General features: G+C 46.0%; 2 protein-coding genes across 4 annotated transcripts in view; both read right to left on the bottom strand.

The window, feature by feature from the left end:
- LOC126528965 (uncharacterized) overlaps positions 1-14,652 on the bottom strand; it is a 292,870-nt gene extending 278,218 nt beyond the window's left edge. Inside the window, exon 1 of one of the 2 annotated variants that reach the window (XM_050176551.3) lies at positions 14,418-14,652. Coding sequence is in view for 1 of the 2 variants with exons in the window: in XM_050176546.3 (XP_050032503.2) it covers positions 13,820-13,976 (157 nt within the window). In the remaining variant the exon portion in view is untranslated. Of the gene's footprint in view, positions 1-13,819; positions 14,346-14,417 lie in introns of those variants that run through there. The other variant, XM_050176546.3, reaches the window with a different exon arrangement.
- Positions 14,653-19,654: 5,002 nt separating this feature from the next.
- LOC126528988 (3-phosphoinositide-dependent protein kinase 1-like) overlaps positions 19,655-25,516 on the bottom strand; it is a 42,725-nt gene continuing 36,863 nt past the window's right edge. For both annotated transcript variants that reach the window (XM_072290042.1, XM_050176591.3), the window contains exon 13: positions 19,655-24,125. In XM_072290042.1, the coding sequence (XP_072146143.1) occupies positions 24,015-24,125 (111 nt within the window). In that variant the 3' untranslated portion in view covers positions 19,655-24,014. The remainder of the gene's footprint in view (positions 24,126-25,516) is intronic.

The following is a 25,516-nucleotide window of genomic DNA, read 5'->3' as shown; positions in this document are numbered from 1 at the left end:
CTATACACTGTGTAACATGGCTCAATGCGTTTGATGACAGAAGCAACCGTGGTAAGCAAGAGCCGTGGTAACAGCGGTACACTTGTCACGCAACAGTAATAGTCACCTTTCGCACGTCACCTGTCGTATATTCTTCTTACCTATAGCGCCGAGCGTTTGTGAACTACGTGACGTCAGCGACAACCACGAGCGCCTCAGAAGAACTTGTTCTTGGCCCAGTTGGCACACGGGGGGGGGGGGGGGGGGGGGGGGTCATCCAAAATTGATGTAGAAAGCAAAAAAAAAAATGCTTTAGTCGATAGGGATATAGACCGCGGCAACCAGGACTCGGTTTTTCACAGGAATGCTCATTAAGAGGAAGCTTTAGCTCGGGCCCAACTCCGACGCGGCCTATTCAAATACATGTAAAAACGCAAAAACGTTTTGATGAGATAACCCCTGGACCGATTTTGATGAAATTTGTTGCATTTGAAAGACAAAGTTAAATTCTAGTGACTGTTGGAAGCGGAATTTCGATTTAGGGCTTGAATTTTCTTAAAACGATTTTCAAATATTTGACCGTTTGAAAAAAATAGAGGCACGAAGTTTACAAATTCATAGCTCTGCATCAAGAACTGATATCGCGGTTCTGTAAACGGCATCCATTAGATCATTCAAAGCGGACAAATGCAATATGTCATTTTACATCTGACATGAATTTGTTACGTTGGTTACAACGGTTTTGCAAAAGTTGTATTTCCCTAGGATTAAATTCTTTTATATTCATGTGTAACATATCAATTTTGTCCGCTTTAGATGTACTATTAGATGCAATTCACAGAATTGTATTATCATTTTTAGTGGTTGAGTTACAGAGTTGTAAACTTGATAGTCTCGTTTTTTGAAAATTTTCAATTTTCACCAATTTTTAATAAAAAATTGACGACCTAATTCAAGAATTCGAAACCAACAGTCACTAGATTTTAAGTTTTTCTTTTAAATGCAGCAAACCCCGTCAAATTTGGTGCAGTGGTTGCCGAGAAAAACGAATTCTCCTTTTACATGTATTTAGATAGGAGCACCCGAGCTAAAGCTTCCTCTTAAGAGCGTGTCGTTTATTTCACACAACGCGAGAGACACATTAACAGACGGACACACACGCAATTGTATCGCCAGTGTACAGTTCATTGACAAGTTTTATTGAACGGGTTTTACTGTTTACTTACGTTTGTCACCGAGAAGAGAAAGTAGCAAATAAAGAGCACCATCTATCCTAATTTACTCCTTTCCTAGAATCGGACCTGGCTCTGTTATCGATCTCGGCGTACAGTGCTCACTGTTTTTTTTTTTTAACTCAGAGAAACGACATCAATTCCATGGGACCTCCAGCAGCACGCGGATCTGTTGCGCAGATTCTTAGGACGCGTCACCGAAACACAAAAAACCAGGCACAAGTGCTAACTTCCGATTAAAGTTTAATGCCGGGCACTTTGAATAAATATACGGAAGAACACAAGACAGCGAGAGAGAGAGAGAAAATAAAATAAATAAGCCAGCCCCAACGTGGTTCAGCTAGCACTTATCATCATCATCAGCCTATTTTATGTCCCCTGCTGGACGAAGGCCTCTCCCTGAGATGTCCAATTACCCCTGTTCTGCGCCAAGTGATTCCAAATTGCGCATGCGAATTTCCCAACTTTAACACCCCACCTAGTCTTCTGCCGTTCTCGACTGCACTTGTGCCTGTCGACAAATACTGGAGTGTCACCTGCAGCTGATCGACGTTGTGAAAAACAGCTTATGTTTTTTTTTTTCAGATAATGGATCGTAAGGCGAGCTCAGGCACTTAAGGCGGTGGTTATCGCTTGTGTCTGCCGTTTTGTGGCGTTTCAGTGTCGTCCGAGAATTATGCGCTAAACGAAATGGTTATGGATGACCGTCTGAGCCCCACCCAACGTTTTGCTAAGCCTTGTGTATAGCCTTCAAATGATTCGACAAAGAGCTCACATCAGCAGCAGCAGCTTTTTGATTATCTAGAACAGCCTTTGCGAAGTGCGCGATAGCCAGGACCGCATATCTTGCGCTGGCTATAGCAATTAGCTATAGCTATTATTGCTATATCAACAGTTGCTATAGCCACTGGATATAGCAACCGCGCAACACAACTGAAGGTAAAGAGTTGGCCCAACATGTGATCCCATGTCGCGGTAATCTTTTAATGCGAAAGCATTATATATCCCATGAGGCAGAAAATCCGGCGCTGTCCGCGAAGAGCGGTAACAAAGATTATCAGCAGCAGCAGCACCACCACCACCGGTGACGTCATCAGCGTTTTGTATGACGTCATAGTAACACAGAATTAAAGTTAGAACAAGTTAGAACAAGGTGGCTTAAGGTGGATAAAATTGAATTAAGGTGAAGTAAAGCGAACGGAGCTGAATTAAATAGGATTAAGGTGGATTAAGCTGGATTAATTAAAGTTGGTGTACATTGAAGCAAGGTGGATCAAGGAGGATTAAAGTGAATTAAGGTTTGTACTAATCAGAGCAAACTATTAAGGTGGATCAACATAGAGTTGTGAAAGAAATATGACAATGTATGACACCACGTATCACGGACGTAACCAATTAGAAAAGTCATGCTTTCGCATTCACATCACGGAAGGATGCTCAAGTGACAGTCAATTTTTAGTTACTTCCACCACTGCCCTAGTTAGCTATCCAGCTAGCGCGGTAGTGGAAGCTAGCTAGCTAGTGGAGCTAGCTGAACGTAGCTAGCTATAGCTAGACAGAAAGCGTGTGGCTGGCTGGCCGCGCTAGCACGTTGCAACTACAGGAGATGATTAATTTCTGCGTCCCAGTGTAATTACGATTCAAAATTGCGCTAACATATCGAGAGAGAGTGCGGACAGAGCGGCTGCGGCGAGGCACCCCCCCCCCCCCCCACCCCGCGAACGAGTGCTAGCAGGCCTGTGCACTCTGCTTCAGTTATGACGTCACGCTACGTACTTGCGCCGCAATTTCCATTCGCCGATCGCCCGGCGTGACGAAAGCGGTGACGTCAAAAAAAAACATCACCGCGGCTTACACTCGGCAGCGTCCCCATTAGATTCCACGGCAGCCGCCAGCATGACGTAGTGGATCAAAGTGCACCGCAGCCTTGTGCTACCTAGGAGCCGTTGGTGGGCGTCGATTAAAACTTACAGCATGAACCAAACACTCGGGCCGAGTCCACCACGCAGGGTCACGTGTTGGGCCTACTTTTTCTTTAGAGAGAACAGGCAAAGCGGTTGGCATCGCGGGGAGTTGACTCGCGAACGCTGGCAGCGCGGTGTAAAACTAGGAGGGGTAAAACTAGGAGGTGTAAAACTAGGAGTAAAACTAGGAGTAAAACGGTGTAAACTAGGAGGTGTAAAAGTAGGATTAAAATTAGGAGAAAAAAGGTGTAAAACTAGGAGGGGGCATTAATGCCCCCTCCTAGTTTTATATCCGGCTTCTGTGATAATAGGGGGGGGGGGGGGCACATAATGAGTCATTGAGGCCGCCATATTGGTGCACAACCAGCGCGATTAAAAGCTACGCGTTAGCTGCGAATAGGACAACAGTATATGGCGTATATGGTATCGTGCAAACGCTACCTAGTGCCTTCTCACGCGAAGAGCACGAAAATTTAGCACTATCTGACGGGATTAGACCAATTGGCACTTCTAAGGCCCCCGAATGTGCTTGTGTGATCCCTGAAGGTATACGCCCACCTTTGGTAGTAAAAGCAGTTATTAGCGGGCAGTACAATATCTCGTGTACCAGCTAACGTTGACCAAGCTGTCCAACGAAAACATATATATATATATATATATATATATATATATATATATATATATATATATATATATATATATATATATATATATATATATATATATATATGTTGTAAAAATATGATGAACGATGCAGTTATAAAACTTACGGTGTTCAGTCTCCGGAGGTATGGCGACCAATCACCATAGGTTTTAAGATTCTATCTCGTACCGTGCTTCTTTTTTTTTATTTTTAACCTTCTTTTTATTTTTCGCTGAACAGCTTGGCTAACCTTAGCTGGGACACCCTCTACGGAAATACTAAGCTTCGATATACACAGTGAAGTGTTTGCAGTTTTAAATAGTTTTCGGTTTGTTGGACACCTAGGACTTCCGAGAAATGCGAGAACTCTCTTGGACCACTCATGCAAAAAAGACAGCTAAGACAACTTCGCTCTGTTTGATGCACGAGTTGCTCGGATCTGCCACATATCTGCGATAGTTTTTCTTCTCCCTCTCTATCTGTACTGGGGGAGGGATATAGCTAGATGATTTACACTTGAATTCTTTTCGACTTCAGTTCTTGCACTTTTACCTCCAATTTGACTCCAGTTTAGTACACTCTTAGGCAAAGTTACACCCTTTGGAGTGCCCCTTCTGCAACACAACGATAATCGTCATCTGCCTTGATGCGTTTCCTTTCTTGAAAACGCCGCGCCCGCTACTTTCCTGTCGGGAATGCTATCATGCTGATAACGCGCATGCCGTTCGTTACTGGAAAGTACCGGGCTCGCAGCGTTAAAGAAAGGAAACGCATCAAGGCCGGTGACGATTATCGTTGTGTGGCAGAAGGGGCACTCCAAAGGGTGTAACTTTGCCTAAGCGTGTACACTCTATAAAAAGTTTACACCCTTTGGGGCTTATCTTGTCCCCAAACAATAATCGTCATCTGCCTTGCTTGCGTTTCCTCTCCTGAAAACTCGGCGCTCGCTACTTTCCTGTCGAAAATGCTGCGTCACACTGATAACGCGCATGCCGTTCGTGACTGGGAAGTACCGGGCTCGCTGCGTTAAAGAAAGGAAACGCGGGCAAGACAGATGACGATTATCGTTGTGGGACAAGATAAGCCCCAAAGGGTGTAAATTTTTCTAAGAGTGCACAAAGTACATCTTTAAAAACGTTTTCACCCTTTGGGGTGCATATTTGTCCCACAACGATTATCACCATCTGTCTTGCTCGCGTTTCCTTTCTTGTAAACTCAGCGCTCGCTACTTTCCTGTCGGGAATGCTTCGTCACGCTGATAACGCGCATTGCGTTCGTGATTTTGAGGTACCGCGCGCGCGGCGCCAACGAAAGGAAATGCGAGCAAGGGATAGATGACGATTATCGTTGCCGGGCGAGATAAGCCTCAAAGAGTGCGAACTTTCTTACGAGTGTACGACATTTTATCTCACACGAAGGATCTGTTCACGTCACTTTGGACACCTTCCAACACTAGTCAATCACGTTCTCCAGATTTATGAACGTTTCTTTCATGCTTTCAGGGGTCCCCTTAATTATAGCGCTGCCTGTCAATCAAACCGCGTGTCATTAATTTCCGCGCTCCTTTCCCTCTCTCTGTCTGTCTCTCTCTCTCTCTTTCTTCTTCCCGCTCGCACGAAGCAAGTAAGGCGCAGTGGCACGCACACCCGGCCACAAAAAATTGCGGACCACGAAATTTGAGAAAAAGAATATCTCCGCAACCTCACAACGGAGCTTTGCATTTCGGGACCTCGACCAGAATATGCTCGCAACGCTGTCGTGTGTACAGTTTTACTGGCCACTGCTACAGGCTGCTCGGGGACCGAACGTTTTCCGAGATCCCGTAAAGTCCGCAAAGCTTTCGTGCCTGGGCGTACGTATACATGCACGTCCTTTTCTCCCAGCTCGTCGTTCAACGGCTCGCCGCAGAATTACGCTTCGTCGAGCAGGGGGCGGCGACGCGCAGTGGCCCTAACGCCCCACGACGCACGCACACGCTACAAGATATCGAGATAGGGCGCGGTGAGGTATACAGATTCGACTCGACAGGTACGCAGGAGCTGCCGTCCAGGGCAGGACACAGCGGGTGGCGGTCCCGTCCCTTCGAGCGCGCCTAATTCACCTCGACGCCGTCGGCGACACCCAGTATACGCGGTACGTACACTACATGCAAATGAGCGCATATCGAAAGCAAGGCCACCCGTGTACACAAGTGGGCGACCGCGGCATCGGCGGCTGGGAGGAGAGGAGGGGGGGTGGAGGGGTTTCTAGCGGTGAAAGGGGTTTGGAGAGGGGGTGTGGGCAGGGGCCCGGAACCGTCGCCGTGACTCGGCACTATCGCCGCCCGACTTCCCCGACACGACCCCGATAAACAACGGAACGACACGAGGAACTGCGACGCAGACCTTTTTGCGGCCATGGCCGAGAGGTAGTGCGACGTGGACGCGTCGTTGCTGGCTGCCCTATAGCTGCTGCTAACAGGGGCCGCTCCTTCTTTTTTTTTTTTATTGTCGTGGGAAGTGCGTGCGTGTGTGTGCGCGCGTGTGTCAGAGAGAGAGAGAGAGAGAGAGACGGAGTGGAGTTGAAATGGGAAGGGTTCTCGATAAAGAAATGGCTGTATCGAGTCTAAATGAACACTAACATGGAATATACTATACATAGTGACGCCCCACTAATACATGTTACGCTGCTGCGACAGCAAAGCCCGAATTTATGGCTGCAGCGGAAAATTGGTGGGCCGGGAAAAAAAATCCAGAAACGAAAGGCAGCTAAATGGCGCCACGCCGAGCTGAAGTTCCCGCCGCGGTTTATAGCTCGGTTACTAATGGCGTTGCGCCGCTGAGCTCGAGGTCCCGAGTTCGACCCCGACCGCATTCCGATGGGGAGTGAAACGAGAAAAAAAAACGCTCGTATATAATTACATTTAGGCGTACGTTAAATGACCCTCTGGTGGTCAAAAATTTAATCCATATTCACCCCACTACGATGCATCCCTCGTAATCAGATCGTGGATAGGGCTCGTAACCACCTCCCCTTTTTCTTTTTTTGGGCGACTTAGTTTCGGTTTCTGTACCAAGGTGGTGGATGAGTCAAGAGGTCATGATGTATTCGCTCATTCTGTTGTTCTTTTTTCTTGCAATTGCTGCAGCTACCACAATAACCAAACCCGACCTAAACTAACGCTACCTAAACTAACACTGCCTAAACTAACGCTACCTAAACTGACGCTACCTAAACTAACGCTACCTAAACTAACGCTACCTAAACTAACCTAACCCAACTGTCACGGCCAGCCGCCGAGATCTCAAACACGTGGTGGCGTTTCTCGGAAGGATCCCGCATATAACGATGGATGTAACAATGTAAGTGAAATTCCCCTTGAAATCTCCATATGGATTGAGAGTGAAGTACGTGCAATAAACAGATATAACGAAGTAATAGATATGGCGAAGTAATTACTGCTTCTTCTTCAATTTCGTTATAACGAGGTTTTACTGTAAACGCAAGATGTGCCGCCGCGCCCTGCGGCGGACTTCGCAGAGTTGCCGTCTGCGCTAGCAGACGGCAGCTCCTGCATACGCTTCGCCAAGAAGCGTGCTTGAACCTCGGTGCAATGTAAGTTTGGCTGCAGTCGCAAATTCGGCCGGACGAAGTGTTCGCACAAAGGGGGGCTAGCTAGAGGCTTATTTCAGTGAACCCCTGCATTCACAAATGCGTTTTTAAATTGAAGCACACATATGCAAATGACTTGATCCGAATGACGCCTGTCGTGAACGCGACGAAGGATACGGAATGAGCGTATTGGGCACAAAAGGGTGGCAGCTTGGGCGACTTGGTAGTGTCATGGCTTTCTTAGGCTTGCAGCTTGTACTTTTTGCTCGTTCTGAGCTGCGCTACAAGCCTAAAAAAAAGTCATGACGCATTGGGCACGTTCGCACCAGGCATCACTTGGACCGAGTCAAGCGTTGGACTACAGGTCGGTTTCTGAACACGGGTGTAAGTACCTCCTAAATTTTCCTGCTATAAAGGTTGTCGTCGTCGTCGTTGCTGTTGTTATTGAGCGCGCTTAGCAATGTTCTATTGTGAGTGGGTATGGTGCGCGACCTTAACAACGAAGTGACTCGTTATAACAAAGAATTTTGGGGGTCCCGAGCACTTCTCGTTGTAAAGGCGTTTGGCCGTTACACGCAGAGTGACTTTTTGCTTTACATTCATTGATCGTTGCGTTTCGAAACAAAATTCGGGGCTCCGGCACACGTTTCATTTCGTTTACATTTGATACCAACCACGTCGTCACATGCCGGCCTTACCTCTGCCGTTGCCTAACTCTGCCCTGCAGCCTGCGGTGCAAAAACGATACCGCGTTGCGATTTGTGAAGTTACAAAAAAATCGGGGAGCGAGAGCACAAGCCTTCATTGAAAAATGGTTACGGTTCAAACTTGCCGCTTCGTTGCGAGGCCTGCGGTAATCAGAATAAGCAAGTATAGGTGAAGCAGGCTTCACGATACAACAATCGTGTTTAAAAGTAAAGATTCTCCGGCGCGTCAATTGGTGGAGGCCAACCAGATTGAGAAGAGAGGGGACGCCTGTGTCAGCGCTTCGTCTCTCGATGTTTACACAAATGAAAGCACGTTTTTGGATGAGTTTTCGATTTTGATTAATCGCGATTCCCTTCGTATACATCTTCAGCGTTCTCGCGCGTGCGCATTCACATGATCAGCGTTCCTCTCTTCTTCGTCCCCCTCTCCCCATGGCTATGTAATCAGCCACCTTCGACTTCAATAAACAGTTGCAAGTAGCGCCTTGTCCTGTCTTTGTTCCTTCTTAGTGTTCCGCCCCTGTTGGCGCTTCATCTTTTGAAAGCTTTTTTTTTTTTATTGTTTAACTTGGGTAGGACATTAGACAGTATAATAGCAAGAGCTTGGTGGCGCAACCCACCGCCCCGTTCCAAAGGGGACGCTCATAACATCCATCCATCCAGCTATGCACCAACTAGCCCCACAGCGTGTTTTACTGCGCCTGCGTGTTTATCGTGCACGTTATGATGCCCGCTTTTGACGCGCGGCCAGCTCGTAACCAAAGACGAAATGCCGCGCCGGGTGTCAATGTTGGCCAAAAGGTGGGGGGGGGGGGGGGGGGAGCACGCATTGCAATCACGTGTTTGTCAGCCGCGGCGACATTCCAGCGGCAACATCGGCGCTTGACATTCCTATGCGTGTACAGTCATCACGATGACGCGCGCGGGAATAACGGAGAGCATGTAGCAGGTATAGTCTTGTTTACATTGTTTGCTTGCTTGTTCCTCGCTGGTGGCGCTTAACCACTACGGGGGATTGGCCGAGAAGCCGGCGGTTAAAGGTTCACAGTTATAGGGAAAGGGAGAGACAAAAACTTAAGCGGAAAATTAAATAGGGATGAAGTATAACGTTCATGTTAATTAAAGAATAGATTTACGTGGCAGATATGGAAATGAAAGAAATTTTTGTAATTATATATACATACAGCAAATTTTTTTTTTTGGGGGGGGGGCGCTATTAGAATAATTTCGAAGACACAGTCAGGGATTTAATTATCTATCCAATTATTGATTTCGAGAATTAGCATGGTAGCCAGGCTTCTTGTCTCACAGAGGTGATCGCAAATGGCCGCGCAGATGTTCGTGTGGCTAAAGCCCAATGAAGAAGCCCCGAAGGGGACGATATTTTGAGTATAGTTAAAGAAATACCCAACTTTTCGAAATGAGAATTCTCATTTCTTCTTGTGATTTCTAAATCGACGGCATTCTGGTCAAAGTTCATCGCGTCCTCTTCTAACCGACTCAGGAGCCATGGATAGGGTATAGGAACCGTTGTTGTTGTTGTTGTTGTTGTCCTGGGTGGCCGTGGCACATACCCACAGTGGGGGATTGGCCAAGAATCGGGTGGTTTAATTAGGTGCATAAACATGCTCTTGAAGGACAGCTGCAACGATTTTTTCTTTCTTTTTTTTTCGCTTTGCATTAGGTGAGCAGTGTATGTATATACGTACATTATCGAAGCGAATTCTCTTGGCAAAGCTGCGGGGATGGTTATCGTCTCGTTTTGTTATCGACAGCCCTTAGAGCAGCACCCAGCTTAGCAGACGACGCGTGGACTTAGTGGTGGGCGAAACCGACGAGAGTCGAGGGAACGTAGCCTCCGAGATCTCCGACGCGCCGCGGGCGTTTCCCGATCTCGGATCTCTCGGCGCTCGGAGCACTGCGCCATTTCCGGCAAGCTTTCTTTTTCTCTCTCTTTCAAAAGTTCGGAGCTGGCAGAGCAGCTCTGGGCCGTCGGGCAAGCCGAACATGCCGACCGAGTACAAGGACTTCGAGCCGCCGCCTGAGGCCACCACTGTCAAACTGCCGGACCATTCTTTTTCAATAAAGCTTATTTTCTTCTTGCTGTTGTTAGTTTTCAAGTTTGCGTTTGTCGAAACATGATTACAGAATTACAATATGCAGAAGTGGGTCCCAAGATCAAGCCACCGTACCGGGACCCTTTACCGACCCTATAACCTCTCCGTCGTTATGAGACAGTGTTCTTGCTTTTTTTTTTTTTCAGTTCCACTATCCAAAACAGGTATATTTGCGTACGTGCGTGGTGTGTGTGACGCATTTATTCGTATTTGAAGCATAAAGCTTTGCACGGAGGCGACGTTGTCGTTGTACTTGGACAATTTAGAGGCGCGTGAATAATAATTTCCGGAACCTTTGGAATAACGAATCGCCTACGGCCCAGCTCCGCTTGGTCTTCGAATCGAATAGTCACTATTCGAAAATACGAATGCATTTCGAATAGTTTTCGAATATTGCAAATCATCAACTGAGGTTAAAAAAAATTCGCTACCTGGGCGCGGTCTAGCATAATATCGGAGCAAAACTGCAAGAAATTTTTATCCCGGCGACCGAGGTATAGTCATGAAAGAGGATAAGTTCAAACGTAGAGGAGCAGGCCACCTCACTAAGGGACCCATACTTAACCCTTGACCCTCTGTCACTTATTCCACTCGACCATGAGGTCTCATTACGCGAACAAACTGACTGTTTGTTCCTAGTGCTCCAGCCATACTTAACCCTTGACCCTATTCCACTCGACCATGAGGTCTCATTACGCGAACAAACTGCCTGTTTGTTCCTAGTTCTCCACTTCCGGTTTTGATTAACAACGCCGCGTAACGTGCAATGTAATCAGGGGTGGGCGAAAAATCGAAGTTTCTCACACGCGAATCGAATACCACACACAAACCATTCGTATTCGAAAAGAAACTGTTCGACATCTTCGAATACTCGGGGATTAGCCAAATATTTCGCGGCAACCGACTGTCACGAACAGTGGTCACTGTTCTCCGACTGCTACGCAACGAATGACAAATTATCAAGGGTCAAGCAACGAGGAAAAACTCTCCAGGCAGTGCAGAAACTAAACGAATAATAGAGCGTTTTAGTTTAGGGGACGCAAGCGGCCTGCGCACGCAATAACTAGGGGCGACGGTACTGCGCATGCGCAGACACTGACGTAGGTGTCTGCGCATGCGCAGTACCGTCGCCCCTAGTTCTTGCGTGCGCAGGCCGCTTTGCGTCCCCTAATCTAAAACTCTCTAATGTTCAAGCTTCATTTTCGGTTTCGCAAGGGAGGGCTATACGTGACAACCTGCGATATTCGCTCGTATACCCTGTAATTTAAATGTTTTTTTTTTTTTTGGCAGCGTAGACCAGGTAGCTGTTTCATCTTCTTACGCTACGACCTGCGATGTTTTCACTTTCAACGGGGCTCCTTTACATCAATCTGTGGCAAATAAATCCTTCAGCAGCTTACCCTTTCTTTTTTTTATTTCGCAGCTTCTGGTCATTTTTCGCCAACCACAATCTATTTAGCTTGTTTATGGAGAGCTGCTCATGCAGTTGCCATTCATTCTTGGAAAGCTCGTTGTCAACCAAGCTCTCAAGTTGCTGAGAAGCTGTGCGTTCAGTTTCTTCTTTTTTTTTTCAATGTCAATTGGCGTTCTGTTTAAAACTGATCATTTGCCACGGGATAGTCAGCTGTCTTTTTCGCACTATTCGGTACGGACCTGGTACCCTATTAATGCGGAAATAAACTGAAGAAATGCGAGAGGGGTTGGGAGAACATTGACTACGACCCTGGAGCAAGGTTTAACTATATATATATATATATATATAGTAGGCAAAGAGGGATTCTTCAGGCTACCTTTCAAACGTAAAGAACTTGAGTGGTGCTACAAGGTAAACAGAACAAGTATTTAATTTCGACAGTTTCGATCGGTGGACCGATCTTCATCAGGGTTTACAAAAAAATGGCAGTTCGGCCCTGGTAGTGATATATATATATATATATCACAACGAACACGTACGGAGCTGTTTTCGACTTGTTCGCGTTTCGAATGCATGGTGACGGTAAAGGCGGTTGAACTGTTGGACCGATTTTACCGACTCACTTTAAACGCTATTCTCTCCCTCCTAACAATGGGCTATCAACGTACAGTCGGTTACAAAAAGAGTTTACGAGACACTGGTTCCAGGGTAAATGTGAATGGGCACTCAGTTGAGGCGTGGCGTTCCTAATTTAATGAATCACTGCGTATGTCGCAAAAAACAAAAACAAAAAACTCCTAGGGAATGAAACTTTAATTCAAGGATATGTGTCCAGGTATCCCAGGATTTCTTTAATTTTTCTTTTTTTAAATCCCGTGCCCCGTAAACATTTGTGGCCGACTGCACACTCCCCCTACAACCCTCCCCACCCCCTTCCTGCTTGGGCAGCATTGCTACCTGTATAGGCACCTAAATATATAAATACATAATTTCATTAATTCAATTCACACATCGACGCGCTCTAACTTTCGCACTGTTCTTTTATTGCTTTCTCTCCTCCGTTTATGACGAGTTCAAATATTTCTATCTGCTAGAATGAAGCACAGCGCAGTTACGCATCTTTCTCCGAGTTTATTTATCATTCTTAGTTATATTATCCTTTATTTTCTGGCGCCCGCATTTCCTGCCACAGTCCAAAGGTGACAAGCTTGCGTTCGCATTTCAGTCTGGCAGCAAACCTACCCGCCCTGACCGTAATACTGCACGCGGTCCTCTTTTTTTTTTTTCTGCGTCTCTCATCAAGCAAAAGGCATGAAAAGAAGCATTCTCTTGTTTTGTACTGAAGCATGCGATTCAGGGCAGCACATAGCGAAACTGCGACGTGGCTGCAACTACGCGCCCAAAAGATATACATAAAAAGAAAACTTTCTCTCTGCCGCAAACGACCCATAGGCGCCCGTACCTGCAATACGAACGCCAGGTGGCTGAACAAAAAGAAAAATTAAAGGAACTAAATTAACGACTTGGTAACGCGTCGGCTTCAAGGTGACGCCATTCCTCCAAGCTTCCGCCAAGCAAGCACAAAACGAAAGAAAAAGGAAGAAAAAGAGAAAGAAAAAAAGAAGGCCATAAAACGGTGTAATTAAAACGACCGCGGCGGCTTGAATGACGAGCCAGCAGGTGTTTGCGGCGTGCTGTACTATGGTAGTGCACTTTTTATGCGTCAGTCCCGATCGGCATAGGTGGACAGCTGTGTCACGTTTTGCGACGCGGCAACGCGAAAAGCCCGAAAAGCGTCTCGATGCGACGCCCCGGCTTTAATTCGCACCGATACGGATCGAATTGGAGCAGCGCAGGGCGATTTTGTGGCCCAAATTAATCCTGCATTGGACCACCGGACACCGGCTGCACCGCTGTCGCCTTCTGCTCGCCGCCCGTATCACGTCTGCTCGAAAGACCCGCGCCTGCGCAGTTGAAGCGCGCGCCGCTTTCCCGTAGCAGACGACGCGCGCCGCCGCTGCCGGCCGAGACTGCGCGGCGCAGTTCCAGTCGTCAGCTGTTGCTTTTTGCAGCCGGCACGGTGACACGAAAAAAGGAATCACGGCGATGAAATAGAGATACAGAGAGGGGAGATGACAGAAGGCTGAAACCATTCGGGGCGTGCGTGCTCACCTTTGAGTTTCACGAGAGCTCGACGCAGGCTGGATCGACGCCGCGCGAACACGCATGGTCCGAGTGGTGCGCCGACAAGCCTCGGAAGCTGAATCCGGCGGGGCGGCTTGACCGCGCCGTACATGTCGAACCAACGGTACGCATCCCTCGATGGCATCACAGTCGGGCTCTCGCGTCGCGGTACACTCACACGAAAAGATCCAAGCGGCTGAAAAAGCCGCGAGCTGCACTTTCTGTTCCCCCCAGCACTACCGCCGGCGAGCAACACGGCGACGACCAAGTGTCATCCTTCCGTCCTCCGTCCTTCTCGTTTTCGACACGCACCTCTCCGAGCGCGCACAGGAATAAACATAAAGCGAAACGCTAAACTTGTGGGAGCGGCTCCGACCACACAACTTTTTTTTGATATTGCACAACCTCCTCCGCGCAGCCTAGGCCTAGCCGCGGCGCAGACCGACGATCGTCTGCCTTCATCGCCGACGCGGAGCGCTACTGCTGCACTCCTCGAGACCGATCGGCCGCACGCACTTCTCGAAGAACGTTTCTCTTTTTTTGCGCCGTGAGACGCGTTTAAAGGGGTGATCAAAGAGTGACCTACCTACCTTGGCTTTCCTCCTCGCTGTAGTACGATCGGCTCGTCGTCGACGAACATTTCTTGTGTTGTTTTTTTGCACGGCGCGCACACACACACACACACACACAAACACCCCCTCAGTAGCAGAGGCAAGGCGGGACGAGGCGGGACACGACGATCGTCCGGATGTTGTGATAAGCCACGTGACCCGGCCCGGCCGCAGATGACGACATCCGCCACTCGGCCAATGGAGCGCTGCCGCGGCAACTCGAAAACTAGTCAAACCGCCGCTTTGGGGCCCCGTACTTCAGAGACGCTAATCCTGCGGTTATTCCTCTAGGGGTTTAATACTTGGCTTAGCCGTGGGCCGGAGTCTCGCACCAACGTCGTGGAGTATTCGAAAGGTTTCACAACACTCCGCGCAGGCGTCGCACGCGAAAAAGTCGGGTCGCCATTTCTTTTTTCCGCACGCAGCGCTTGCGAGAGACGGCGGAAACGCGAGCTTCCGGACTCTTGGGACTTCGACTCTTGACAGCGACGGTGACAACGTTAGCGCGCTCCCGTTTGTTCTTTTTTTTTTCCTTTTTTTCCTTGTTTCCGCTCGCGAAGGAACTACTAAACACTGGGTAGAAGGAAATGTACCGGCGTTTCACAAGAGGCCCGGCAACGGCCGAACGACTTCGACTGAAAGACGCGAGCGTGATCTTTAGCAGCGGTGCGTGGTGGCAGCAGGCCCCAAAGCGTGACGTCAGCGTGAGCGAATCTTTGCAACTTAGAAGCGCAGCAGCAGTTCGGATAAAAGAGCGCTTATTTTTGGAAGCCCTCCGGGGGGAGCAGCTAGCGGAGAGCGGGGTGGGGGGAGAGTGGGACAGGCTCGGATTAAAATAAGCGCTCTGCCGGTCCAACCTTCCAGCGAGCGCTGGCACACATTCTTCATTTCACCAAAATATTTACGCGACGACGACGTCAGCTGTGACGTGGCGCGATGGTGCCCGACTAGCAGACGATCGGGAAGCGTTGCAGAAGTATTGCAGAAGTACGAGCTGCTGCTCGCTGAACCTTGAGCCGCGCTATTCGACGGGGTAATTTTTTTCTTCTTTTTCTTTTTCTTGTACCACGTCAGCCTGCGGTTGACATGCGGAATGTGCGAATGCCGCATCGCGATCGGTAAACTGGTAGCCGGATGTTCTAGCGATAGTTTATTTGCGGCAGCTTACCCGACTCGGATGCCGTGGTTGGGCTCGGTAAACCGCGGCGCGCTCTGCGCGGCGTTCCCGGTGTCTACCATAACGCGTCGATGACCTCGGAAATCTGACTGTTACGCCGTAAGCGATGTGGTTAGTGTAACGCACAAATTTGTGCAGCGAAGCATGTTCGCGCTACGTAAACTATAGTACAATAACTGCGGTAGGTTAGTGACTCGGGGGCTTTGCAACATGCTTTTGCCAACACAGAGTGGCTAGATTTCACGAAATTTAGCAATGTATACCGATTAAAAGTATACCTACGAGCTTTAACTCCACACTCTGAACAAAAAGTTTACACCCTTCGGGGCTTATTTTGTCCTCAAACGATAATCGTCATCTGCCTTGCTTGCGTTTCCTCTCTTGAAAACTCGGCGCTCGCTACTTTCCTGTCTAGAATGCTGTGTCAAGCTGATAACGCGCAAGCCGTTCGTGACTATATATATCGTTGTTCACTAACTGCTGGTAATAGTTAGTTGGTTAAGTGCTTCAACGTTTGGCTATGCAGAGGAAGTCCCATTTCAGTCTATCACTCTGAGACCGCGTTCTGAATTTTTTACAGCCTGTACTGAAATACGAAAAATAAGAAATTCGCAGCTTCTCGCGAAAGGCGAAGCATTTGATAGCGATGGCAAATTATTAGACAACTACACGCTAAGTTTGCGTGCGCGGTTGTGTATGTGTGTATGCAAGGGTGCCGGATTGCGCGCTAATAGTTTCGTCGCGATGAGATTACCAACTAGCCCAACGGCAAGTTCCTCTAACCTTAACTAAGGTTCGCAGTATTACTAACTGCTGTCAAAAAAATTGCCTTACTAATCAATCAACAAGCATGGTGTCACCCGCGCACTGGAATACAAAAGCATATATTTCAGCCGATGACTGCGAACACTCGCTTTCACATGGCTGTCATTACGAAGGGCGCATGCCTTGGGGGAATGAACACTACAGCTTGCTTCTCGCTACTGCACAATGTCCGACACTTGAGATTACGCTACCTTGACCCATATGTCATCCTCTTGGTTCGAATCAACATTCTCTTTGCATAACCGCAAGTTTACTGGCAATATGTGTGTTCGACTAAGCAGCTAAACAATTAAATTATGGGGTTTTACGAGCCAGAACCACGATCTGATTATGAGGCACGTCGTAGTGGGGGACTCAGGGAATTAGCACCGCCTGGGGTTCTCTTAACGCGCGCCTAAACCCAAGTAAACGGATGTTTTCGCATTTCGCCTCCCATCGAAATGCGGCCGCCGGGGCCGGGATTCGATCCCGCGACCTCGTGCTTAGCCGCCATACACTATAGACACTAAGCCTAAACAGCTAGAAATAAAATGAAAGAAACGTATGACAAGGTCAACGCTCAACAGCAGTGCAACATAGGTGCTCTGCTCAGTGTACTTGGTGATGTTATACGAGCAGAGAAAAAACTGACAAAAGCGATTACTTGAACAATAATACGTTTCCTTGCTTAACTGTCATATATAGAGCATCGCACGCGTAATGCGAAGACGTGGGATCGTTCCCCACCTGCGGCAAGTTGTTTTTTCCTCCACTTTCATTGACATCAATTTTATCATTTTTTTTTAATTCAGCTAGTAAGTACAATTAATTTCCCCTATGTTTTGCTTGGTGTCATTGTTTGTAGGCTTCTCATGATATGATTAATAAAGATCGGGCTCCTCGGTTAACCCCCTTTCTTCTCGTTCTTATACGAATGTATCGCAAGTGCCTCATACCTGTATAGAAAACGATGCGCAAGAACGCTCCTCTACTGACCTCCCCCACTCCGGTTTTAGTGAAGTGGTAGTCGCCCCAGGAAAAAACATTTCTGGCTACGCCACTGCGTACCATGCTAGAGCAGTATAGCATGCAGAGAACAATTAGGCCTTCGTGGCGTTCCGCATCGTCAACGCATCAGCAGCTCCAATGCTGTGGCGCCATCTGCTAAATGTAAAGCAAACCACTTTTACTGCTCGGCGCTGCCTCTGTAGTCCTAGCCGCGTCAAAACAAACAGCTGATCTCTATAATAACGTCAAAAGATACCTAACGCTTTGTGCTTAGCACGTGGGATGAGACTAAGCGATGATAGATTTTAACATTTATTTGTTTACATTTACTTACACAAATTTTCACCCTTTGGGTCGTACCTTGCCACATAACGATAAACGTCATCTGTCTTGCCCGAATTTCCTTTCTTTAACGCTGCGAGCCCGGTACTTCCAATTCACGAACGGCATGCAAGTTATCAGTGTGACAGAGCATTCCCGACGGGAAAGTAGCGAGCGCAGCGTTTTCAAGACAGGAAACGCAAGCAGGGCAGATGGCGATTATCGTCGTGTGACAAGATACGACCCAAAGGGTGCAAATTTGTTTAAGAGTGTATAGTTCTCCGCCCTGTCAGCAACAAATAAATGTTAAAATCCATCATCGCTTAATCTCATCTCACATGCTGAGCACAACGCCAATCACAGAAGCACACTAAAAACTAACGTTGCTTTGTCTGGGGATAAAAAACAAATGAGAGTTGCGTTTGTGAATCAGGGCCGCACCGTTCTTTTCATATTTAGCTGATATGTGTGATAAGGTCGTCTGCGTCCGATGCTGGTGCTTAATCGTTAATGCTTGCAGTACGCAGCGTTCGAGGTAAAGCACGGGCTTGCGAATACAGCAGACACCGGCCGCCTGTCGAAATTATGAAACCCGAGTGAAACGCGAGAAGTGCATAGCCAATCGGACCAAGTTCAGTTTCTTCCGACAGGTTTTTCAAAATTTAGCGAAGGTTTTCTTTTGGGCAGTCATTTGTATTACTGTAGGTGCATGACTTGGAAAAGAATCGAACCAGTTGGAATGGAATTTAGCTGTGTGCACAGCAGTATGATCTGCGACCTTGGGTCCAACACTGACTTTTCCTATTCACATACAGCCGGCTCCCGTTAATTCGGCTAGCGAGACAAGGTTTGATCGAATTATCCGAAATTTCGCATTAACGAACGGCAGCAAAATGAGCGAATTCACATACTTTTATTTTTATTGATCGAGGCAGCCTGCAGAGTCTTTCTGCTCAGAGCTCTTGAAGCACAACTCTACAGGCATGTGGCATGAGCATCGACATGCTTAAATGCTGCCTCAGTGTTGAACTTAAAGAAAAGGCAAAGTTTGGAAAATTCTGAACATAAACAAAGAAAAAGCAATGCAAGACAGGTACACGCTAACGCCGACAGTAGCAACGTCAGGCGAATTCCTAGTAGTTCAAGCCTTAGCAGTGCACGAGAGGATGTCGCCGTGGGTCAAACGATCTGAAGTTGCACACTTTTGTGTACAGAGCTTTTCTTCTACAGCCAATGCAAGGTGTCTTGCCAGGACTTCCTAGCGTGCTCGAATTAAGCGTGAAGTTGATTTAACCGAGGTGAAATTGACAAGTGCCAGCCGCACAGGTAAAATGCAGAAATGCTCTGACTGCCAAAACGACTTGAATGACATTTGCTGCATTTTAACGATTTAACAGAGAAAGTTAAGTTTTAGCAACTGTATTAACCAGTATTTTGACATGGGACTTCGATTATATTACAAAAATTGCGAAAAATCAGCGAGTTTAGCAAAAATTTGAGCAAGAGTTTAAAAATTCATAGCTCGGCAAAACAAGAAAGGAACAGTTATCACAATTCTGTATACTGCAACTGTTTGAGCACCTGAAGTGGACAAATTTAATACATATGAGTTAATAGCCTATGTGAAACTATTACACGAAAGCTCACAAGCTTTCTTCAAAGTCCTACTCGCAAATTCTTCATATATTTCATAGTGTCTGCTTTTCCGAGTTTTTCATCAACTAATCCACTTGTAGTTTACGCGTGAAATTCTGCACGGAGCTTACTTTGTCTGCATTATCTGAAACTACGCTTTTTACATGGGCAAAAGTCCCCTGTGCTTGGTTTAACACAAAGAGCGTCTCACATGCTGCCACAGCTGCACGAGTCTTTTTCGAATTGGTAAAAAGAAAGAACAAGCACTGAAGAGGTTCCCGTATATTTATTACAAGAAAAATGAAACTGTTCGGAGGTTCCCACACTCTTTCACAAACACTTTCCAGGCACTCTCAGCACTTTTGTACAATGACAAAGGCATCCGTCCTTCAGTCCAGCAGTCCATCTCAAGTCCAACATCACACCAGCACGCACGTCACTTCAAACACAACATGCACATAAAAAAACACGAAAAAAAAAAAACACGAAACAAGAACGCAGTCAATGTCTCCATCTTCTGTGCAGTTTCTGAAAAACGTATAAAACACTCTCTTCCTCCTCCATTCTGCTTTCTCTTAATTTAGCCGTCTTAATTTGTAACTTGTCTAACTAGGGAGAAGCGGCCACTCCGCCGGCAAGTCGAAAACGTTGGCTCGTGAAGTATATTTACAACACCTCCCCGAGGCAAAAGTGGACGTGGAGGTGCCTCCGGCAACGCCATGTGTGCGTGCATGTGCAAGCATGTGATAAGTGTCGATAAATAATAAGCGTGACAAAAAAAAACTTGCTCTCTGCATTTGATAACAGACACCTGAAGATACAGTATTTGGAGGAAGGCAAGCTGAGTGACCACTGTGCTTCGGGCACTTTGTGCATTTGAATTGAAGCACCCATTAGTCTACCGAATCTGGGTGACAGACACAATGCTTGTGGCGACGGCCATCACAAGATTGGCTACTGTAGGCAGGCTTAAAAGGAATTCAATGTAAGCTTAAAGAGCACTGAAAGGCCAACTGCAACAAACTTTCCCTGCAGTTGAATTGATTACAAATGTGTACATATCCTATTGAAGTAATCTTGGCAAAGCCACTGTGCTTGTAATCGACCCATTCTTTAATTGCGAAGCCTTTAAACAGTGGCAAAACAGATGACAAGGGCACCTTGTTGTAAGCAGAAATGGTATAATTGCCCACAGAAAATGACAGCAATCTTCGACACTGATAATCTATTGGTCTAGCTCAACTTAATCATTTACTTTACGTGTTGCTTTAAATGTAGAGACTGCCCCTTAGCAACACAATCAGAAACGCGGCTTTGTGTGCAGTTGTGAATTACAAAATTTAATTGTAGATGACCTTTAAAAAATATTTTGCACAATTCACAGGCCTACAGACCGACCTAATACCTAAAAAAAAGCTGTTAGGCAACTGCATTGTCTCATTGCTCAAGATAAGGCAGCTAAGCAAAGTTACCACAAAGTACCTGCTGGCTCTGGCGGGTCTCCAAGCTTGCATATTGCCAAAATATGTCTTCCGCCGTGGAGAGGTGGTTTAGTGGTTGATCGTAAATCAAAAACTTTTTTCCCAGTGGATCTTGAACGGATTTACAAAAATTTTTTGTGGATTGCAGCGAACTTAGAATGCCGTTTTTTGTAGCGTCTGAAATGCTGAAATCTCGCAGCGCCTGTCCCTGTTGAAACATGAAAACTACAGTGCATCATCTGTTTGTTAAAGTCAACCGGCACACTTCATTTCCAAAAGGTGTTGATCCGTTTTCAGGAAAATCATACTCAAGTCAGCATAACACTGTCGTCATAAACATATGCGACACTATAAACACTTACAAGCCTTCAAAGTATTCAAAATAACAATATACCTTAAATACCCCATTTATCGTTCGGATTTCAAAAAACAGATTTTTTGGCACATTTATGAGAATACTTAGCACATTTTGACATAGTTATAACTTTTGTTTTAATGTATCGTTTGTTAAAAAAAAAAAAAGAACATGAAACTGCAGCCGGCACTGAAGTTGCTGTTCTTGCCCACCCTCTCAAAACTTCTCTGCACACAACTTGCCGAAAACATGCTAAAGGTACTTCTACTTCAGCCACAGAATTTCAGCCACAAGCAGTGCTTCAATGTGATGGCAATAGCAGCAGTGCCAGCATCAACTTCAAGGCCACTATTTCGTAGCTGTATTTTCCTGCTCAATTGTATGACAGTCTTATCCACTGCGTTATTCTGACCACTGACGAAGCACAAGAAAAGTGCGAAAAGGCATCAGCATTTTCAAAATTGCGGCCCGAGTTTGTGCGAAGGTCAGTACAGAGCTCACCATCAAAGCTCCATCAGTCATTCATTGTATCACTGAATGCTAATGCATCTGCAAATGCACCAGCTAATGCTAATGCACTACCAGACGTCTGTGCATCACCAAATGCTGACACATTATTCCACGTTAGTGCATCCCCAAATGCTAATGCATCAGCAAATGCTACATCGAAAAGCACACAAGCGTTTTTAAGAATGCAAAGAAGCAAACATGCAAATGGCTGCTTTTCATGAACAAATTATGCAAAGGAACAGCATGGGTGCTCTGTAACACACATACAAGGCTGAAAGTGAAATAAATGTGTGCACTGTACAAAGATGTTGACACCAAACTTGTGATGTGACAATATATTGCGTGTCTTATGCACATGCACTTTTGTTTTAAACTAAATAATTGATTTTGCGAATTAGTTTTTAGGAATGATGGCTGCCTTGGGCATTGTCTAATTGCGATTAGGTCTACAATATGAGCGATAAAAGAAAAAATGCAGTTGGACACACGGTCAAATAGACATTAAGTGAAGGTCATAACTTAAAGCAGCATACGATGGACTAAATTTAAACTGATGCCACTTCCATTCCAGTTGTTCATAAAACGTTCATGATAGTTGTACTTTGGTATAACTTTTGCCCAACCGCATTTGCCAAAATGTCATTTATCTCAAATGATGCTCAGCTAGCCCCAAGTCACACGGTACTATGTCACCATGAGACAATGATATACCATCTATTTTTTAGCATCACTATGTGGGACAATCACTCTTAAGGTTATCACAAAATTCTTTATTCTACCTAGACTGTGATCTGGTTGCACGCTATTTGCACTTGATAGTGCCTCATGTTTCGCGTCTCAATGACATCGTACAAGTGTCATTTGCCATTCCACGTGCAAACTTCAATCATGCCTTAGCATGCCATTACATAATCAACTAAGACTGTGATCTTGTTATATGTTGTTTGTACTCAAATAGTTTTCTTCAAATGTAAGTTTGTAATGGCATGTTGTGCTATTATTGTTTGCCATTTCACATGCACACTTATATGATGCTTTAGCACCTACTGATTTAATCTACGCAGACCGCAATCTCCTTATTTGTCACAAATATTATTAGCCATTCCTTGCGCTTCTATTAATTCTATCCAACCTTAACTGTCACTTCCAGCTTGACATTAAAAAAAAAAAAATTTAAATACTAGGTGTCAGGCTATGCCATGCAAACTGCTAAGTTAAATAGGGATACATACACCATGACATAAAAAGAAAGTGCCGCGATTTCTAAGTGGCGATATACAATAGCATGCACCCGAAAACATAGCAGACACATAAGGAAATAAGCAAGGTAGCGCATTGCAAAAGTGTAGCCACATCTGACGGTATAAATTAATACAAGCTAACTTCTCTTATAAGTTATGAAAAGGATACATCACACCTTTCTGTCGCATATTTTTTAGAACGAAAGTGGCAAAAGACGTCGCTCAAATTTTTTTTTTTTTTTTACATCGCGAAAGTGTCCACAAGAATACAATTTTTGCTCGTACGTTTCAATAAACGAAGTAACGCATACCTGCGTAGTTGCAGGTGAAGTGATGATTGTAACAGAGGGGAAGTAATGAAGAATTTAAGCTTACTTCAGCTTTGTGTTGCCAGAAGTAGACCGCATTACGAGCCTCTAGCAAGGAAACCCTTTATGCATGCAACAGTTCCCAAGGGAACTACATTTACAAAGAGTAACGTTCAGCCAAAGCAACGTTGCTATTCAGCTAAGCTCCCGAACGCTACCAAACGTTGTCAAAGCAAGTATTTGTAAAAGAAAAGTTGTTCTAATTCTTGCTTCAACAGAAAAACACTTCGAAGGTTTATAGAGTTCAGAAAACAGTCCAATGACCTCATGAGTAGCCTCTATCGAGACCTCTTGTGCCAAGAACTATTTCCAGGGTAACACAATTTCCAGGGCGCAATGTTTGGATGAAGCAACATCGTCGTTCAGCTGAACTCCCACACGTTTCCATGAGGCAAAGCAAGGGTACATATATAAAGGAACTGTCCCAATTTTTGCTCCTACAGAAAAAAATGTTTAGAAGGCTTATTTAAGAGTCCTGGAAATGGTTCGCCTGTCCCCGATCGCAGTCATCAGCAGGCACTGTACACTCCAGTCCACACCTCAGGACGCACTCGTCGAAAAGAGCTGGCAAACAGCGATGTCGAAGTGGTGAATCCTCTCCGTGGCCACTCGAGAGGAGGAAGCAGGCACGAGCCAACGGACAGCCAGGGAAAGAGCCGGCTAAAGCCATCATTAGGACGCATCGTCGGCTTGGTTGTAGGTGGCCTTGCGTACTTCCTCGATGGCCTTGCACCAAGCCAGGGCGTAGCCTTCGGGGTCTTCTAGGTAGTAGGTTCGGTTGGGCTGCAATGTCCACCACACAAGACAGTTACTTTTCCAACTCCGAGGTGCAAGCTCTAGCCTCCTCTAAAGCGTACATTCTTTCAACAGACAAAAAATTGCTGTACTTAAATTCTAGTGCACAATTCTTATGCCTAAGACAATGAGCCTGAGAATTGTTTGCATGCTACAATTGCATAGTAAATAGCATGTTCACGGTTTTGGTGAAAGAACGCACTTGCTTGTAAGTTGGCTATGACGGTGCTATTCGAGACCCTCACACGTCGCAGGTTATCATCTCATTTGCGGTATATCAAATGCATTGCACGGAAAAGGATACGCACTGGTTCACAGGTAGTCATGATCGAAAACTGTCCAACACCTGTGCCACACAGGAACAGAAAATTATGATAACTTGCTAATGCCTTAAATTTTAATGCCATTTGCATGATGCTACATGGGCAACACCTAATGTATTTTGCCCTATAGTCAATTGTCACCTAATGCATTCACCAGAACTCCTTTGACAGAGAATTGCATACTCTCGACGGCATAGCTTGCGCAGTATAATTGAAGTACAGTAAAACGTCATTAATTCTAATTTCACGGGATGGAAAAAATGTCCAGATTAATCAAATGTCTAATTGTCGACGGTATCAAGAAAATAAAGAAATGCTTACTATGTCAACGTGCTTTTATTTACTTAGTGAATCAGCAAATCCAGTTTCTATTTTGCACGAAAGCTGCGCAGAAGCTGCAATTCTGATCATCTCGTCACTGATTTGCACTCGCAGCGGCAAAGGCCTTGCGACTTCCCTCACAGCAGGGCCGAGTCAAAACTAAATTACTGTTTGCGCACTAGCTCTGGACGAAACACTGCCTCCTCTAACTGGATGACACAACCCAACGCTTTCACTGTACTGTAAGTAGATTGCGAGATGGAGCATAGAACCATGAACATGCTGTCGAAATTCCTGGTGCCACGGCAAGTTGGCACAGGAACTTTAGGGCATCTTCTCTTCAGAGACTTCTCTGGCTTACCATGCTTTCCTGTTACGGCAAGAGTGGAATGTTTTGTCCTTGCAAAAGAGTTCATGCAGTTCAACAGAAATGGCTTCTAAACCACCTTCAGTACTTTGAAGACATCTTAAATGAACATGCGTTTCATAGTAGGGTAGAAAGATGGGCGACTTAAAAAGGATGCATACTTATTAGTCAGTGCGAAAACGACGGAAGACAAAAAGATAGAAGGACAGCACTCGTCCTGTGTCCTTCTACCTTGTCTCTGCCATTGTTTCTGCGCCGATTAATCAGTACGCATTTCGTGCATGCAAAGCTGTGACAATCATCTTTGCCGGAGACTGCAGACCCCCAGATTGTGGGGAAGCCCCAAATTTGAAAAAACAATCCCATGC

Source organism: Dermacentor andersoni, chromosome 8 (genome assembly GCF_023375885.2).
Source record: "Dermacentor andersoni chromosome 8, qqDerAnde1_hic_scaffold, whole genome shotgun sequence".
In the NCBI taxonomy this organism is placed as follows: Eukaryota; Metazoa; Arthropoda; class Arachnida; order Ixodida; family Ixodidae; genus Dermacentor; species Dermacentor andersoni.
Note: the sequence above shows the minus strand (reverse complement) of the source record. Positions and strands in the feature narration are given on the sequence as shown.